The sequence below is a fragment of the Trichechus manatus genome, unplaced genomic scaffold (genome assembly GCF_000243295.1).
Source record: "Trichechus manatus latirostris isolate Lorelei unplaced genomic scaffold, TriManLat1.0 scaffold00005, whole genome shotgun sequence".
NCBI classification, from domain to species: domain Eukaryota; kingdom Metazoa; phylum Chordata; class Mammalia; order Sirenia; family Trichechidae; genus Trichechus; species Trichechus manatus.
In genome coordinates, this window is record NW_004443941.1 from 18463036 (window position 1) to 18482355 (window position 19320).

Below are 19320 nucleotides of genomic sequence, written 5' to 3' on the forward strand. Positions count from 1 at the left end.
CTGGTCTTTGGCCATCTTCCTAATTTGATTAGGACTGAATATTTAAGTGGTGGTTTCTCCCTTTGCAAAATTACCACCTCAGTATTCCACCAGCAGGGCCAGCCCATCTAGACAGTGTTTTTGGACAGTCTTTAGTCATAAGCGAGTGGTAGAGGGCTTATTATTAAAACTTTTAAAGCTTTCATTTTATTTCCAGGAGTAGAAAAGACTTTTTGTCAAGTCAATATTTTATGTAGAAATGATAAGCAGATTAAAAGCGTTGAAAAAGTAAATTTGCTCTCCATATAAGTAAGCTAATTTTAGTAAATAGCTCATGTTTCTGTAGCCATAGAAATAAGAGCAAAACATTTTTTTAATTTCAAAGGGTTAATTTTTTGACTGAATCTGAACTGGATTTGTTTAACTTGGTTGCCGTCCTTGGCTTGTATGTTAGCTGCCCGGGACAACCACAAGAAAGTACATGATGCAGTTTTACGTCTTCCCTTCTCAGCTGGTCAGCCCAACCAGCGGCTCCCTGAGAGCAGGAGCCACGAGCCCACTGCCTCCTCCACACGCGCACACGCCCACGTCTCAGCACAGTGTCGGTCGGCCAGGATAGGAATGTTCCCGTCTCCTTATTTTGCTCCATGGCTCACTAGAGCTCTTAGTTTTTAAAATTCCCTGCTATTCTTCTGCTCTTCTCTTTCAGGTTTCTTTTTCTCAACCTCAGCTAAAATGGGAAGAAAAAATTAAGCCAGTTAAATCTTAGTCTTATTTTATAAACTAAACTATTCTTGAATATTAATAGCTGATACATAGCCCCTTTGCAATATTATCAAGGTCAGTGGGGAGTGAGTAAATGTGGGCCTTAGGTGACGATGGGAAAAGGAGTCGGGAGAACGGATGAGATAGGTGCCACTTTTGGTGTCCCTTAAACTGTGCAGAAGGTACATCCTATATGAGAGTATGCCCCTTGCTGCATTTGGATAGACTATTCCCCAGCCCCCTCTCCACATACATGCACCCATAGATGCCAGCTGTGGGGTGGTTAGACTCTCGGGTTGATGTCTAGCGCTATGATCTGGGGCAAATTATTAAACTTTCTGCGCCTCAGTTTTCTCATCTGTGTCACCAGACTTGCCTCAGGGTAGTTGTGAGTGTAGCTGCTTAGAACTGTGCTTGGCATGTACTAAATGCTGAACAAATGCAGTGAACGCTCAGTAAATGTTAGTTACCATGATTATCATCATTTTCTTTATTTTTGTTATTATTTTGATCCATTTGTGGGAAGAGCCTGTGTAAGGATATTCAGAAGTCTATTATCTGTGCATGGCCACCAATGATGAAGATTTTAACAAGCTTCTTTTCTATAGATTATATTATTAAAATAATGGCAATAACATTTTTTATCTCCTGTATGTAGATGTGTATTTATAAAATATTATTGACTGTGCATTTGAGAATCACTGGTTTATAGATTGGGAATAATTATGAATCAAATATTTATTCCATAATAAACACTTGAGTTAATTATGTCTTTTACTGACTGTTTTTAACAGACTGTTTAATTACTACCCTTTCCTCATTCTTCTGCGTGAGATAGGCTGTTCTTATTTGGAGAGCTGCTTTGAGAGTCTTGGTTTTGTCGAGGTTACGTTGCTTTAGTGTTAAAAAGCTGATGGTGGTAGTGGGGGTCGCTGTGTTAAGCATTGTATTTCCCCCCAGTCTACCACTTGATTTAATATAACGATTTTGCTGTACTTGCACCAGTCAATCAGGATATTTCATATTAATCCAGAGTCAGGTACATCTAAGTATGATACTTTAAAAAAACAAACAAAACTTCCTTGACTGTATCGCAGAATCAGAGGAGCTTTATTTTCTTTGTAGAATGAATGCAAGAAAGTATCCACAAGGTATTTTTTTTTTTTTTTTATGTAAAATGAGTTTGTGAAAGTTGACTACTCCAGTTTGGCTGCTCCTGTATGATCGATCCTGTTTGGACTAGGAAGATACATTGTTTTCAAGAAAGAATCTTGAAGATATTAGAAGTTTTTGATAATCATGTCATCGTTGAACATAATAAAATCTGGGAAAGTGTAAATGTGTGTGGAAGTTACGTATTTTTGGAAACTCTTAATTTTCTTATTCTTCCATAGTTATTTTTCTCTGTATTTGTCAACTTCCTTGAAATTAATCACTGAATGTTATCCCTGACTGGACCCGGCATTCTTTCGGTAACATTTGTACCTGTGATTTAATGAAGACATTTCTCTGGTCTCTCAGCATCTTACAGATAATCAAATAAAACATTTATTTATTCAACAGATTCCTCGTAAAATATTAATATTTTCTGTAATCTAGAATAATAGCTTTTTATATGTAGCCATTTGATGTCCATATTTAAAAGCTAGTTTTCAGAAACGCATTAGAGTCGGTTCAGGTGGTATAAGCAAACCCTGTCTCTGTGTTTTAGAGGCTTTAGCGGTGCTCAGAACGGCCTTGGATCTGGAGCAGTTGCCTTCGAGGATAGCAGTGACCCGCCTCATTCAGGCGTTTGCCCTGAAGGGCGACGTAGAAAGCGTACAGACAATTCAGAAGATGGTGAAAGGTCTCGAGAATTCAATTGGACTTTCAAATATGGTTTTTATCAATAACATTGCCTTGGCACAAATAAAGAAGTGAGTATATTTGAGTTTTCTTTTCCTCCATTGGATATTGGAAGGAACATTATCTCAGACAACTTTTAAGACTTTTTTAGGCTGTTAGAAGCCCTGTCACCTGCATAGGAAATACTGATGCCAATTGCTTGCTGATTATGCCCTAATTAATAGGGAATATGTATATGTTACAAAATTTGTTTTAGCCTTAAATTAAATCTTAGAATAAACAGTGTTTATCAAGTTCATATAACGTGCTTCGCAGTTGCTAACTTTTCTCATTTGTACGTAAATTACATACTTCAGGCCGCTGCTTATCGAAACACTTTGTTACAAAAATGAGAAATGAGCTCCTTTGTCAGCTATACTTGAGAGTGACCCTCCCCTGGAACATAGTGAAACAGAGGGCCCAGCAAGTTTGTTAACCATTATGCGGGTCCATACTTCCCCGCTTCCTACCCCCAGCCCCTCCTGTCAGCCAGCACATAACCCACTAAAGGGGGAGGTATTTGCAGGGGATTCTTTTGCCACCATCTCTGGATTCCTTGTTGAGAACCACTACGGGAAGTTAATAAGGACTTGATTTTTATTCACCTCAGTAGCACAGTACTTTAAGTTAAAGATTCAAGGGGGTAGTTATAGAATCGACATTGTTCATATCTTTAGAAAATCACGTCCTTTAGTAGTTAATCTTACATATGTTTAATGTTACTTGATAGTAAAGTATAAATGTTTGTTTTTGGAGGGTTTTTTTTCTTTTGTTCTTGTTTCTCTGGGCGGAAGGTCAGGGTTTTTTATTTTGTTTTGCTTTGCTTTTATGTTTTAAAACTGTTTCCCCAAACAAAACTTTAAATTTTCTTGTTAGTAAAGAAAATGTAATTGTATTAAGTTGGAAGATTGAAGAAATTATGCAAGTTAGATGTGGATGAATTTGAAAATGTTACCATTTAAACAGTTTCTACATAATACGGGGTATATATTTTTATTCACTGTTAAATAATTCTCTAAAACCCACAGGAGAAGTTTTATTATAACTGGGTGTTCACTGTTAGAGAATTCTTGTATCTTATGTACTAATATCAATATAAAATCGATTCTTTAACTTTGGAGTGTCATATCATCCTATAAACCATCAATTAAAGATTACATTAACCAAAAGGATAGTCATAAAGATAATTTTATCATATCTTGTTAAATAAGACAGGGTAGTTGATTTTTTTTCCCCAATGCAAAATGTGAAAGATACTTTTTTTTCTGAGAATTTTAGTATAAACTGAGGGTTTTCAAATGTTATGTCATACCTGAAAAAAAGAAATTGATGGGACTAGGGGTTAGAGACAAATAACACTTTTTGAAGACATCGTCAGCCTTTTTAAGAATCCTGAGATGATACAGATTATTTTTACTTCATGCAGTAGTGACCATTTGTGGATTATAAAGCCATAGCTGTGGCATTTACATGGGTTTTCATGTTACATCCAGAGAGCTGGAAAATCAAGTTAAATATTTAAGATACAGTATTTTTGAATCTTCATTAATTCTTCTGTATATAGTTGTTCGATCTTGTCTCTTTCTAGAATAGTGCTTTAAAGTAAGCAACTACTTCAACTACTACTTCAGCCACCTAGCGATTGCTTTGCTCCCTAAATGTGATTGGGTTCTGGTTGCATAGTGTTTTTTATCCAGTTACCCATAAATATGTTTCCTTTTTTCCTAATGTATTTGCATGAGTGAATCTAAAAGTAATTTATCATACTAAAACTGTAATAACAAAGGCAAATATTTCTTAATAATTTATTTTACTTTCTTTGACAGCAATAACATAGATGTTGCAGTAGAAAACATTGAAAGCATGCTCACTTCGGGGGATCCAGCCGTGGAGCCCCAGTACTTTGGCCTGGCGTACTTATTCAGAAAAGTAATAGAGGAGCGATTGGAGCCAGCACTTGAAAAGAGTAAGTTAGTTGTTCTTGCTAAAGAACACAGAAGCACAGTTTCTCTCTTGTGAGACTGCCACCACATTTCTTTGGTGGATGAGTTGTCCACTGTTTTAACGAGAGATTTTTCTTATCTGTCGTTTTTCTAGTAAGCATCATGACAGAGAGATTGGCCAATCAGTTTGCAGTTTACAAACCTGTCACTGATCTTTTCCTTCAGCTTGTGGATTCAGGCAAGGTGGATGATGCCAGAGCTCTCCTCCAGGTATGACCCACCAGCCTTGGTACAGTGGGGCTTGCAGCTTGTGAGAGGAGACTGGGAAATGACTAGACATGGGTGTGTAATAGAATCCCAGAAACAAGTGTGGTGCCACTAGCACGTTTACATCCGTTGTGAATCAAGGTTGCATGACAAGGACTGGAATGGTAGGTTGTGGATTGCTGGTTTTAAAGATGCCAGATCAGACTACAGAGGTCCTTAGATTTAGGGGGTGAGGGCGTGCTTTGCTGAAATGATTTAAAGACAAATGTTTCTGTGCAGATAGGTAACGCAAAACAACAATTCCTTTGATTTCTGACTTTAATTTCTCTAATGCTCTTAAATACAGTGCATCGCCATGGCAACACAGTTTGCAAACAAAAAGTAGGAAATGTTTGCTTTTCAAGTACAGGTTCTCACTTGAATACTCAAACATTCTCAGTGCCTTATTCAAGGTTTATTAAGAGTTGAATCTGCTTTCTATTCACTTGTGTGTCACCAGCACATTAAATGACAAATGCAAGTCTCTGTGGCCAGCACTCAGTTAAATTAGCAATCTTCAGGGGAGGAGACAACCGCATTCATGCCATTTTAACAGCACTAAATATAAAGCTGCGCCAAGTGCCGCCAGAACGATGGGTGATCGGCGCTGCCACTGGCAGTGTACACAAACAGGCACACTGGGGAGCCCCTTCCCAGCAGGTGGCAGTCAAACAGTCACCGTGATCTCGCAAGCGGCTGTGTTTGTGTAGACTCCCTGTGTCTAATTGAGGCCTGGGACCAATTTCTGATAGTAAATAGTATAATATTCACTTACATTTTTACCGGCTGCGAAATAACCTTAAGTAGTAGATTGGGAAGGCAAAACTGCACCCGTTTGCTGGAGCTATAGTTTGGATTCTTAAAGTTCGTCTAATTTGACAAGTAGAATCCAAACCATTTGCAAAAGAATCTCTGAGAATTTTCTTGGTGTTAGCAGTTTTGTGAAAAGTGTAAATTGTTCCTGCTTCTAAGGCTTTTTTTACTTTTGTTCCTGGATGGAGAGAAATTCCAGTTAATCGGGGATTTTCTGGTTTGGTTTGGTTTGGTTTGTTTCTTTATTTTGCCCTCCTTTTTTTAAAAAAAAGGAAAAAACAATTTATGATAGGGATTTCAAAAATCTCTTCATTGTTTTGTCTTGCTGCCTTTAGTGTTAGAAGATAAGCCATATACTCTTATGCTTTACCTTCATTTGTATGTATCTGTTAGTCGTATAGTTCATGTATGTATAATTCATGTGTATGTGCCTATTAGTAGCATAAGATGTAGATATATAATTATACATGTGATAGTATTCATTCAGTTTTAATCCATTATGTTGATAGAAAGTGGCCCTTGGCACTTCATCAGCCAGCTTGTTCTGAACCCTGGTTTTCTGGACCCTTCTTAGAGCACCGACTGACAGGAGCCTAGGGTGGGAGGTAGCAGGGATGTTCCCGCCGTCCTCAGCGCTGCCTTTGCCCATCCTTTACCTGCTCGTCAAACAGTAAAACATTTTTCTTGCTGTAGTGAAGAATACTTTATTCACAGATGTCAAAAACATCAGTTTATAATGTGCGTCTTCTCTGTGTCCCCAAAAGTTCTTTTTATACTATTCATTTTAGTATTGACAGTGTTTTACAGCTTTGAAAGAGCAATATGCTTTTAGAAACTTATGAGAATGACATCTCTGATGAGTATAAACTAAAATATTGTCTTGCCATATTTGATTTTACTGTGGCATCTAAGATTGGATAGACACTTGATTCATCTGGTCTGTCATATAAACTTTTTTTTTAGTTTAACTTCTGTCTCTTTCTCCAGCACTGGCTGTCTGTTGCAGTGAAAGCCTTTTATAAAATAGAGAGATTGAAATCAGTCCTTTTGTATGCATAAGTGTAGGTAATTATACTTTAAAGGGAACTTGCTTTGTGTATTTTAATTTTTATAAAGAAACGAGCAGTTATCTCCCTGACACCTTATTAAATGTATAATTAACCTTATGATCCCTAGCTCACTTGTGAATGCTTGGCAGTATAATTGGAGAGAAATAGTGTTTCTTTTTTTCCTCTTTTCTTTGCAGTCCTAAACCTTATTCTGTGGTTGCTGAAGCATTAGTTTAATTTTTCCCTTTTCTTTTTAAACAAACTTTATACTTGAAGTGCCAAGGACAGCATTCACAAAAGCTTGGCATAGCTTGTACTTGTTTTCTTTTCTTCCTTGCTTTAAAAAAATGGTCGACTATTAGGCCTTCCTGTTGGTAATGATACGCTACTGTCTTATTGTGAACTTTCTTAATTGGAAATATTCACCTTGGTCTGCTTGTTTATCAGAAACCTTCACTTGCTGAATAACGTTTTCGTTTTTAGAGATGCGGTGCCATCGCAGAGCAAACCCCGATTTTGTTGATCTTCTGTGTTAGGAGTTCGCGGACACCAGGAAAGGTACTGTGCTTTACCTGCTAACAAGTCAGTGGTGCTGCAGGCCGTTGGGTTGAACGTGCGAGCGTGCTGGTTCCGGCCGTATCTAGGGGCGTAACACTAAAGGGCCTGAACACGTTGCTTGTCCACGCTTGTTCACATTGTTAGGATGTTGGTAGAGTGGCTGAAATGCAAAGCAGGTTGGTGCAGTGAACTCTGCATCCATGTGGCTGTGCAGTGGGAGCCCTGAGGAAGGGCCCTTGGAACAGAAGAGAAGACTTGTGCTGTTAGGTCACTGGCACGTGTCACAGTGCAGACGCAGGACCAAGGGCCACTTAAACTGCCGCGTGTCCTCTATCCAGTGACTGCTTTTGACCCTCAGGCAGTTGAGTTTGGTGCAACAAATTAATGCGCTCCATTTGCACACTTACCTTATTTACACTAAAGTGTGTGTGTAGTAACATAGCCATGTCCTGTTTTTGATGTTTTTAAAAAAAACGAAGAAAAGCATACTTCAAAAACATTTTTTTTTTAGACCTCGTTTTACCTGTTGAGCACCAGCAAGCACATTCTTATTTGGGCACATTACAGAGTTTCCTGCTGAGTGTCAGTTGTAATGTTTGTTTATTTTGAAACATTTAGGTGCTTCCAGTCTGGGCATGCAAGTTTTCCTTAATTTCCACACACTGCCCCCTCCCCCCTACACACACACTTTTTTTTTTTTTTTTAAATTTACCTATTTCACCATTTATCTCTGACTTGTATATTTACGGCAACCAACCTTTAGAAAATATTTTTTCATTTTTTCCTATCAAAGAGACATTTTCAAAATTGTGTGATGTAAAAGTGTAAGAAAACCAAAAAGCACCTATCAGTCCACATCTGGAGCTGTGGTGAGGTCCTCCTGCCCTTCTCAGGAAGGGTCTGGAAATGTGCAGTAACTTAATATGCCTGCTTACAGCATTCCTCCCAGGAGACTTTGAAATGCACAGGTTCCTGGAGAAATGCAAGTCCAGACAGAGATTGACTGAATAAACCTACCAAAAGCCAGTTAGGATTTTAAAAGATGCCCGTTACAGTATCCAGCTGTCTGGCAGTAGAACAGTGAAGCCAGATTTAGTTTCTCTTGGTGAGAACAGGGCACAAACGTATATAAAATTTATCATTGATTTATCCAGGGACATTGGAGCATGTCTGGAATGTTCTGTGGCTATTCAGTAGGGCGCTGCAGTTCTATAATCACAACAGGGAAAGGAACCATAGCCATGTCTATATGGCATTGAAAGCAACCAAGCAGAAGTACCAGTGAGAGCCTGGAAGTGTTCTGTTTCTCTACCAGACAGGGAAGACTTCAGAATGTTTACTGAATTTTTCACGTTTCGTCTGAAAATCTTGGTGCCTAAAGATACAAATACTATCTTTTCTACCCTTTTTGATGTGGGCACCAATTGACATAAAAGAAACCATCTTTATAATAGTTTTGAAAAATCTTCATAGAACATAAATGTAATTACATTAACTTTTGAAGAATACTAACGTATTTTGGCTGTAAATTATTGACTCAACGTCAAATGCTAAGATACAGAGAAGGAAAAATAGTCCATTAAATTGAGTAGACAGTTCGTTTGGAATTATTGTCAAAAAGATTTTCTGATACAATGTCACTGTATTGGTGTTTTATTTCACTGTTCGAGTCTGTGGTAATGTTAACCTGTGTTTAATTTCCTAGGCGCCAACTATGAAATCTTTGATGGAACTGATTCCTGAATTAATTGAAAAGGAAGAAGCATATGCTTCCATCATGAAAAGCTATGGTAATAAGTTTAATCTGACTATATTATTTAAGTGATTTAAATATTTGTGGTATGATCAACTAAGTCTTAGTCTACAGCTTAAAGGCAGTAATCCTAAATATCAGATAATTATGATATAAATAATTTACTTAGCTTTAGAATGTTTTAAAACTATACTTAAGGAAAACATGAAATTATTCCCATAATTTTAAAATAAAGTATCACTGAGGATCTTCAAAGGGGCCCATGTGTGTCTGAGTAGGATTCCAGGCTCCTGGAAAGACCTGGAAGTTCACTTGGGTTTACGTATTGAGAACCAATCCAGTCCCCCTCCAAGGCCCTGAAACCTGAAATGTAACATGAAGTAGGTAAATATTTGAGACTGTCATTCGACTCACCTTCCTGCTCCTCAGTGCCCGCCCTGCCTGCCTAAGTGCGCCGCACGGTTTTACCATAATTCCTAGTTGAAATTAATAATTCCAGTCTTTTAAAGCACCAGTCTGTTCCCTGATTGCCGGGCAATCACATGTGAAAGAAAACCAATCTAATGTTTCCTCAGTAATCAAGATGAATGGTAGCATTTCTCAGGCATGGGCTTTACCCATCTGCTGCCAGCTGTTTTGCTCACATGAGGCGCTGGGGAAAATAAAGAATTGCTTTGTTGATTTTATTGTTGGCAGGACAGCATCCTCAGCAATCAGAATTAGTAAATTAGTTCTTCATTTTTCTACCCTTGTAAGGGGCACGTTATGTATTTCAAAATAGAGCTGTACTCATAAACCTTCTTAAAGCTCCATTTTGGAAATTGGCAGATATTAAGTAATAGATAAAGAACATAAAATAGTGTCACATAGCACAAAACTATATATGTCACTACTGAATTGTATGATCCCACTTGTGAATTGCAGGGAGCAGGGAGATCAGAAAGTAGTGAAGAGGACGATTCCAGAATTTCCTGAACAGCTTCCTAGGGGATGGTAGAACTTGAGTGGGCCCTTGACAGGTAGTGGAGACAGGATTTGGACCCTAGCAGAATAAAGGTCTTAAGCAGAGGAAATTAACTTCACCCAAACTTCGAATATCTCTTCTCACTCCAACAAGAACTGGGAGTCAGTCCCCCTTGTTCCCTTTGGGATTGATCTCTAAACTCACGTTCCTCCTAAAGAGTTGAGTTACCAACAGCGATTGTTAGCAGAGCTCTTAGAATCTTGACAATAAATGTTAAAACAAAATTCCTGCAAATTGGCCACCTTGAGAAGATTTTGTTCTTGAATAATGGAGAGCCCACTAAACTTAGCACCTCAGCTACTTCATCATTCATTTAAGTGAAATATTAGTGTAACTTGTTATTAATGTTGCCTTACAGATTTTCTGCCATTGTAGCTAGCTATATTACTCACACTTGTTTATTTTACAACAGGAGACTGTATCGAAAGTCTGTAGTCTTTTTGGTGTTGAGATCTTAATATTGAGTGTGTAGATTTCCACATAATTTGCATGCCCACACCACAACAATCCCTGGATTAGCTTGATTTCAAGGTGTGGTTTTAAGCAGAAGGGGGCGTTGAATGGTGTGTCCTCACTCTGTGATCGAGGCTTCAGTCTGAAGTCAGTTTAACCTCCTGGGTCTCCAAAATAACGTGCTAATCTGTATACACACGAGATCATCAATATTATTCTAAGACCTTTAAACACGGCGTATTTACCATTCTCCTCCTCCTCCACGGTGGATGATGCTGCACGAGGGGTGTCGGGAAGGGGTGAGGGGAGCAGGTGGGTTCAGAATGTGGCTTCTGGCAGAAGATAGGTAAGCATTCATTTGCTTTGGGGTAAAGGGATCCATGAGTCCCTGAAGGACTATGTTTTGGTGAAAAGAGGTTGTCTTTATCTATGATTAATCTTTTTCTTCAGCTCTGGACAACGATGTTGCCTCTGCTAAAGCGCTGTATGAACGTTTGACTGCAAAGAATATAAAATTGCACGATCTGTTTCTAAAGCGTTACGCAGTTTTGCTGAAGAGTGCCGGAGAGCCTGTCCCTTTCACTGAACCCCCGGTGAGTATTTCCTACTTAAGGGGAAAAAATACCTCCACAAATTTGTGCGTGCTTCATAATCGCATATAAAACATAGGTTGAATACTTAATTACACGAGGATTAGATCTCTGTGAAGCACGCCGTGGAGGCTTCAGGGGCTGCAGGTCGGCCTTGGGTTTGGCTGTGGGAGAACATCGCCCTCTGGGGCGTTAGGTTTAAAATACAAGGTTCATAAAAGACCTTCACCTGTAGGTATGAATTAATCAAGTGTCCTTGGGGTTGTTCTCCCATCATTTCAACTTTAAATAGAATCTGATAGCCTGTGTTTCCATAGCTAGGCAGATATGTCACTATCAATTGCTCGTTTTGTTTTAAATATTAATTTGTTTTTATTTCTTCATCAAAGAAATTTTGTTTAATAAAAGAAATCACATACAGAATTTCTTTTGATTGTAACTGTACTGAAATTGCTACACTGTGTTTATTTCAAATACCTCAGCCTTCCTCCCATCTGTGAATTCCTGACGCGCACATGCGCACATGCAGCAGGGGCGCCTGGCGCTGGTTTTGACACGGCTGGAAGGAGGGCTGCAGCTGGGGGAGTGGGCTCTGCCCGGGGCGGCAGTCTCAGCTGGGGGAGTGGGCTCTGCCAGGGGCCGGCAGTCTCAGCTGGGGGAGTGGGCTCTGCCAGGGGCCAGCAGTCTCAGCTGCCAGTTTGCAGCGTCTTAGGATTTTACGTTTTGCACCATCACTTCTTGCTGGTAACTTTACCTGTAACTCTCCTCCCTTTTCTCTCCTTAACAGGAAAGCTTTGAATTTTATGTAAAGCAGCTGAAGGAGTCAAAGGAAAGCCCTTTGTGAAATGTGCAGGCACTACTTTGTTTTATGTGTATTTGTGATTCTGTGTCTAAAATGTTATTTTTTTAAGTGTTTTTGAGAGGAAAAATAAATAAATGAAAAATTAATTTGCTTATTTACTTTTATTGATTTGTAATATATGATATGCTTGGCATCTTATTGACAATAACTGTGTACACTTAATCACTAGGCATTTTTGTTTCTGGCTATGACATAAATCTATAGCATTTTCTCTGAGGTTCCTGATGTATGGAGCCATAATTTTTCAGGATTCTCCCATTTGACACCTGAGTTCCTCTGGTCTGTTTCACTGATTATTTTAACAAAAATATTGTTCCTTTATTATAGACCTGCGTGTGAATGTTGTTTATCTGAAAAGTTTTGGACCGGATAACGTGAGGGTCAGTGAGGTTTCTAATGAAGGCTAAGCAGTCTATGACGTAACACTTCCTTACATGGATATAGCTCTGCACAATTTCACGTTTCAAAAAAGGTTAGAGCTAAAAGGCATCTTAAAACCCAAAAAAACCTGTTGCTGTGGAGTCGATTCCGACACACAGTGACCCTATAGGACAGAGTAGAACTGCTGCTGCATAGGGTTTCTTTCCAAGGAGTACCTGGTGGATTCGAACTGCTGACCTTTTGGTTAGCAGCTGTAGCACTTAACCACCATGCCACCAGTGTTTCCAAAAAGGCATCTTGGGAGTCCTCAAATCCAGCCCTCTTCATTTCGCAGTGAAAAGCACTTGGCTCCCGGGGTCAGGGTGCTGTTAGCAAAGCTCGGCGGCCCCTTAGCCCTCCTTCTGCCACCACAGGGGCGTCCATGGCCTCTGTGTCATAGACGCCTCTGAAACTGGGTCTCGGTCATGACTGTCACCGTGACATAGAGCAGGGGTGTCAGGTCTTTGTTGGCACAAGCTACACTCTACCCCAGGCTTGTTATTTATGTTCATTCCCTGTGAGTGTATGATTTCGTATATGAAGAGGGGGAAATCTTGGTTTGTATTCAGTTTTAATGAATAAAAGTCATTGACAAAAGTCATCCCCATATTGGCTCTCATACCTGTTAATATCTACATTGTAAGTAGTTACTTAAAAAAAAAAAAAATTACCTGCCAGTTTTTAAGATAGGTAGTGAAGACAATTTACCACCACATAAGTGTCTTAAAATATGTAATATCGACCTACTGGGGGATTAGGTCGTTAATTATCAAAACAAAGTTGAAAATGTTTCATTTGAGAATTAGCCCCATTTTGAGTATTCCTTTTCCATTAGAAGGCAGTGACTACCTACTTTTTTTTATTTCAGTGACTTTGTTCCACCATTTCTATGTAGGGTGAGACCTTGCCTTCAGGGAGTAAGTGGGTATTTTGCTGTTTTGGCTGTTAACTTTGTGGCCAGCCCCTCTGCACCCAGTGCCTGCAGATGACGTGGGAGGGAGAGTTCATACAGGGAAGCCAAGAAGTAAATGTCATTGTAGCATCAGCCGTGGTTCCACTTCTGTTTTTTATAGTTAGACCTGAAGAATCACAGCCTCCGCAAATGCCGAGCCCCGGCCTGGAGGACTGAAGTAAGCTGCCCCTTGTGCACTCCCCAGGTGTGGGACCTGTGCGTGGGACAGTTTTGATATTGTCTGATTTACCGGGAGCCTCGCTCTTGTGCACCTGTCTTGAGTGATCCCACTGTAGCAGGACTTATTTATTGCAGTTGTGTGAACCACGTGTTAGTTGAACTAAATTTTTTTTTAATGTTGATAAAATAGGTCTCTAAAATGCGGCATAATCTTGGGTGTAATCTGGACTTCCCAGTCATCTTTTGGAGAAACAGTACAATCTCATTCGCATGAAGGGACTCCAAGCCACTCTTGTGTATTGACCCTGGTAAAATGTGGGTGTAGTGCAGAAGAAACCAATAAAAATCCCTCATCGAGCATTCTAAATAGCACGTTGGGGCTACTGAATATATTACAGGTATTAACAAATACTTAGAAAGATACCTGTAGCACTGTATTGGCTTCGCCTTTTGCGTGTAAATATTTAAGTGTAATAATTGTATATTCTAGGTGGGATTACGGATGCTTTCTAAATAAGCCAAATTGAAAGAAATATATAGTGTAACTAAAATTATGGCAGTACTCTATAATATATTTAAGACTCAATTATAAGTAAACAGCTAATTCTAAAAAGTAAACATTGTAGACTTTTAGAGCACATGGTCTTTTGTATGTAATTGTACATTCATGTATTTGAACCTGTTTTTGATTTTAGTGTGAAATGCTTTGAATAAAATATTCCCTAAATACCCATGGGCTTCTTTGTTTTCATCTTACCAAATTTCTGCGTGATTGTTTTAAGCCATTCCATGGACTTTAAATTAAAAATTGTACAGTGACCTACGTTGTGGCCAGAATTTTTTTCTTAAATGGCTTACATTTTGTGTGTGGAGAATAAATGAAATCACTGCTTATCTGTTTAAAGGATAGAAACCAAAACCAAAGCAGTTGAGTAGATTCTGACTCAGCGGCCATTTTAACTACCTGGGAATTACTGTTTTAAGGATAAGCAGATATTTAATTTGAGATCTCTGAGGTGCAAAGTTGGCAAAACTTAGAATATAGAGTTTGGATGTATGGTAAATGGACACATAATGAAGGAGTTTTATTCCTTAGAAGGAACATTTTCTGTCTACACAGATGTCAGGGATCTGCGCTGACATACAAGTGTCTCCGGACTCTTAAACCTGGTCTCTACCTTTACCCTCCTGTTGTCCTTGAATGCTCCCTGAGGCCCTGCCCATCACCTCTGCCTGCTGCTGTCTCGGGCCCGGGTCCCCACCCAGCATACGAATTGTCCCCTCTCCGGGGCTCCCACAGCCACTAAAGCAGAGCAGGTATCACAGCACCCAACGATTGCCTTCCACAGGTGGTGAGCCTCCCTGAGGGCTGGAGCTGGATCTCATGTTCTGTGTCCCCACACCCAGAACAATCCTCGCAGTGGCTCGCAGCAAATGGAATAGTCTGTAGTCAGTCCTGTGGGAGCAGAAAACTGTGGTTAACACAGCACCTACTACCACGCGTCGGGCACCACTCCTGTCTGAGAAAACTTGACTTACAGAAGTTGATTTGCCCGGAATCATAGCGATATGAAAATGCAAAAAATGGAGCGATCCTACCCAAGTCTCAAAAGTCACATTGGAATCTCTTCACACGTTAATTGTAAGGTATTAATTAATTAATTGTAAGGTATTTTCTTCCATTTAATCAACTGTCCAGTGCCGGGCATCACCAAGTTGGTGGATTCCAGTCCCTAAGCAAGCATTACATTGCAGAGTCTTTTTCCTGGTACAGTTTCTTAGGTCTGCAGTGTGTGTGGTCTGCACACCTTTTCTCATGCATTTAGCGCAATTTTTATTTAAACTTGTTTTTCTCCCAAACCCATATTTGTAGCATTTCTGTAAGCGAAAGCAACGTTCCCGCAGTATGGTCGAACAAATAGCAGCAGGGGGTTCAAAATCACAGTAATTTCTCGCTTTGCTGTCGTACAGTCATGAACAGGAGTGTTTTGCATTAGAAATGTATCCTGCTTTCAGCCCTGCGGACTTTACAAAGCCCACGTTCTGAAGCCCTACTACAAATAAAGGAAATGGCTGCATTAGCAAGTTCAGAATAGGCACTTAGCATTTTCCTTTTTTACAGGAGGAACAGAAAAATCGGTCCAGGTAGAGCAGAAGCATTTAACAAGCTACAGCTGCCCTGCCCCTGCGCGTTTGGTTGGCAATGGTTGGCTGTTGAGATCTTCCTCAGAGTCCTCTTGAGAGTAGCAGCTTTACCAACCCTGCCCCTAGGCGCTGGCTCGCAGCACTTTCTGAAAGTCTCTTCATTCTGAGTTTGTTTCCTCTCCAAGGATGTGAGTGCTCCCAGCGCTCTGCTGACCTACCACCTAGAACAGAGCCTGGCACTGGTAGGCACCGAGGAAGCCCTGTGCCCTTTCCCTTCCCAAATCATGTTCTTTGTGAGAACGTGTGGTTTGTGTGCGCGTTGGAAGGTGTCCTCACACTGGCTTCATAAGGAATTCAAGGAGGCCACTTCCTCTTTATTTTCTTTGTTGCTCAGAGCTAGGGCATTGGGAGATACGAGGCCCAAGAAGTCCTTCGAAAACATGTAAAGCCATTTTGAAGTTTTCTGTCAGGAGGCAGAGATCTCTCAAGTGTGTGTTGAGAACATGAAAGTCAGATAAACTCGGCTGAACTCAAGCATAGTGCAAGGGCTCTGTGCATGGTGGAATCAACAAAAATAAAGAGCTTTATTTTTTTAACACGGGCAGTAGGGCTTTTGAGCCGCGTGAGGAAGCAGGAATACCTTTGGTTTTACAAAAAGACCAGACAGACATGCAAACGGTAAAGTGGGCCCTATGGCATAGAAAGCTGGGAAATGTTATCCAGCTTTTGAGTTGGTGTGTTTAAAAATCTCAGCCCACTGCTTGAACATTATTGTGTTAATTAATAGCTGCTCACACTGTAGGCGCTGGTGTTTCTAGGCTGGGCTCCATCTGCCCGTCCGCCTGCCTCTGCTGAAGCTGCCGCAGCCAGAGACCACGTGATCTGGACACAGGCTACGGCTCTATAGCCAGGCCGCTTGAGATGAAGGACCAATCGTTTTATCAAAAATGAATGACAAATGACTTTTGAAACTTGACCTACCTAGTTCAGACTTCTTGCAAATATGGATGTTTTCAGACAAGAGCATTGGATATGCTTCCCACATAAGCACGGTAAACCAGCCACAGGCATCCCAGCCCCCTCGCTCACTTCCTCAGAGCCTGCTTAGCCTGTTTGGTGCACCAGCCCCAGGGCCAAGCCAGGGCCCCCAAGGAAAGCGAGGTAGGAAGGTTGTGCTAAACTCCTCTGTAAGAATTTGAATCAGTAGAAACTCTAACTCCAGGTCTGTAGTTAACACTTGGCTTTGATGCTGATTTAAATATCACAGCTGCAAGCTGTTTAATCTGGGATCAAGACAAGAATTTGAGAAAAGTAAGGAGGAAAAAAAAAAGCAAATGCAAGATCCACCCCTATGAGCCTGACCAAGGAGACTAGCTTGACCCAGGGCAAGGTTATGACTTACATAATCTCTATAGGAACTAGAGCAGTTAAAAAAAAAAAAAAGGTCACATCAGGAAATATTTGAGTCCATATGGGTAATTATTTTCTGCTTAATTAAAATTTCCCCATCAATCTCATAACTTGAAATTGGAGGACTTAAAATGCAAATTTCAAAAGCTTTACCTTTGGATCAAGGGTCTGTAAACTACAGCCTCGGGCCAAATCGAGCCACTTCCTGTTTTTGTAAATACTGTTTCATTGGAACACAGCCATGCCACCGTTCTTCTGTATCCTCTGTAGCTCCTTTTACACTGCAACAGCAGAGCTGAGTAATTGCAACACAATGCATGTGGCACACAGAGCATTAAATATTTACTGTTTGGCCCTTGACAGAAAAAATTTGCATCAAATTGGAGCATCACAAGTAATGATAGTAAAGGATTACTTTTGATATTTATAAATGGACAAATCTCCAACTCCGCAATGCAGAGATGGGCTCGTGGAAGAGCATTCTCCTCTAAAGCAGAGGTTCTCCCTGGCCTCACATGGCCTGGGGAGCATTTTAAATAAAATTGATGCCCAGGTGCCAGCCCAGACCAGGTGAATCAGAATCCCTGGGGGTGGGTCCACTTGGGCATCTTTGAAAACTTCTGTATGGCACGCCACTACTCTAGAAGTCCAAGAAATGGCGGCTGCTGGGGTTTCTCCATCTCTCCTGCCCTTGTACTGTGTCCCTTGCCCTCTGCAGCCCTGTACACCAGAGCCCACTTAGAAGAAGACAGCATTGCTTCTGTGATATTCCTGCCAAAGACGCATAACCTGAATTTAATCTTGAGAATATATCAGACAAACCCAAATTGAGGATATTCTACAAAATCTTTAAGTGTCAAGGTCGGGAAAGTCAAGGAAATTCTGAGGAACTATTTTAAACTGAAGGAAACCAAAGAGACAACATCCAACCCATGATTCTGATCTGTATCCTTTTGCTAGGAAGGATGTTGTTGGACAGGCTTTCTCCATTAGATGGTAATAATGATTTTGAGGGTTGTGTTGTATAAGGGGGAGTCCCTGGGTGGTACAAAGAGTTAACTCAGTTGGCTGCTAACCAAAAAGTTGGAGCATCAAGTCCACCCAAAAGCACCTTGGAAGAAAGGCCTGGAAATCTACTTCTAAAAAATCAGCCATTGAAAACCCTACGGAGCACAGTTTTATTCTGACACATATGAGGTCGCCCTGAGTCATAGTAGACTTGCTGGCAACTGGTGGTCTGGCTGTAGAAGGCAATATGCTAGAAAACTGCTTCTCAAATTCGAATGGGCACACCAGTCCCCTGAGAATGTTCTTAAAATGAAGATTCTGACTCATGCTGCTGGCCAGTCAGCGCACTTGAACTAGCGAGGGCCTAGGGAACCTGTGGTGAGCTTCTACTGTTTGCCTCCCAACATCCACCTTCCCCTTTCTTTTGGTTCCAGACTCTAATTTTCCTTTGGGAACAATCCTTTCCCAGTCTCAGCACACACGTCCTGAATGAGATGGTCCTGATGCTCATGTGCTAAGCATATAACCTGGCCTGCACCAGCCCATGCCTGGCCACTGTGATGGTTGGAGGCTGGTCCTGGGACCCAGCCCAGGCCAGTGGGATGGAATTCTAAGACGCCAGGCTGAGCTGACGCAGCCTCTGTAAAGCTTGTCTCCATCTCCAGGAGTCTTCCTGGGTACCCAAGCCTTGCAGGGGCCATGTAGGCAGTGGCTCAGGCCTTGCCTTCCACCCTCCAACTCCTGAAGACCCCAGAGGTTTTTCTGACCCTTACATGTCTCCACCACGTACTAGCTGTGTGACCTTAGCAAACTGAATTTTTCTGTACCTCAGTTTCCTCATCTGTAAAACAGGATCTGCCTATCTCAAACATTGTATTGGGAGTTGAACGTGTCATCCACTGAAGTGTTTTGCTTTGTACCTGGAGCAGAGTAGATGCTCAATAAATTTAAATTCTTTCAGTTTGGTTTTTGGATCCCATTACTCCACACAAAAAGAAGGGATGGCATCTCGCCGTTATGTTTTAGAAGACTACCTTCTATACTGAGAGCAGCTTAACACACAGATTTGGGGACCCTGGAAGATGAGGCCAAATCTTTTGCTAATTATGTTATTGTTCCCTCTGGGTCCTACCTATTCCTGCATAGCCTAGCTACTCAATTCTTGCACAGTTTTCTCCCATTCTGCACTGAATTGTCTATATAAATACATATCAAAAAGAAATAAA

At 40.6% G+C, this 19320-nt stretch overlaps 1 protein-coding gene across 2 annotated transcripts in view; it reads left to right on the top strand.

Annotated features, from left to right (window-relative positions):
* The window catches only part of LRPPRC (leucine rich pentatricopeptide repeat containing), a 117060-nt gene extending 102668 nt beyond the window's left edge, over positions 1 to 14392 (top strand). Inside the window, exons 32-38 of one of the 2 annotated variants that reach the window (XM_023735506.1) lie at positions 2456 to 2660; positions 4455 to 4594; positions 4726 to 4841; positions 7223 to 7297; positions 9003 to 9087; positions 10978 to 11120; positions 11905 to 14389. In XM_023735506.1, the coding sequence (XP_023591274.1) occupies positions 2456 to 2660; positions 4455 to 4594; positions 4726 to 4841; positions 7223 to 7297; positions 9003 to 9087; positions 10978 to 11120; positions 11905 to 11961 (821 nt within the window). In that variant the 3' untranslated portion in view covers positions 11962 to 14389. Of the gene's footprint in view, positions 1 to 2455; positions 2661 to 4454; positions 4595 to 4725; positions 4842 to 7222; positions 7298 to 9002; positions 9088 to 10977; positions 11121 to 11904 lie in introns of both variants that reach the window. The other variant, XM_023735507.1, reaches the window with a different exon arrangement.
* The last annotated feature ends 4928 nt before the right edge of the window (positions 14393 to 19320 follow it).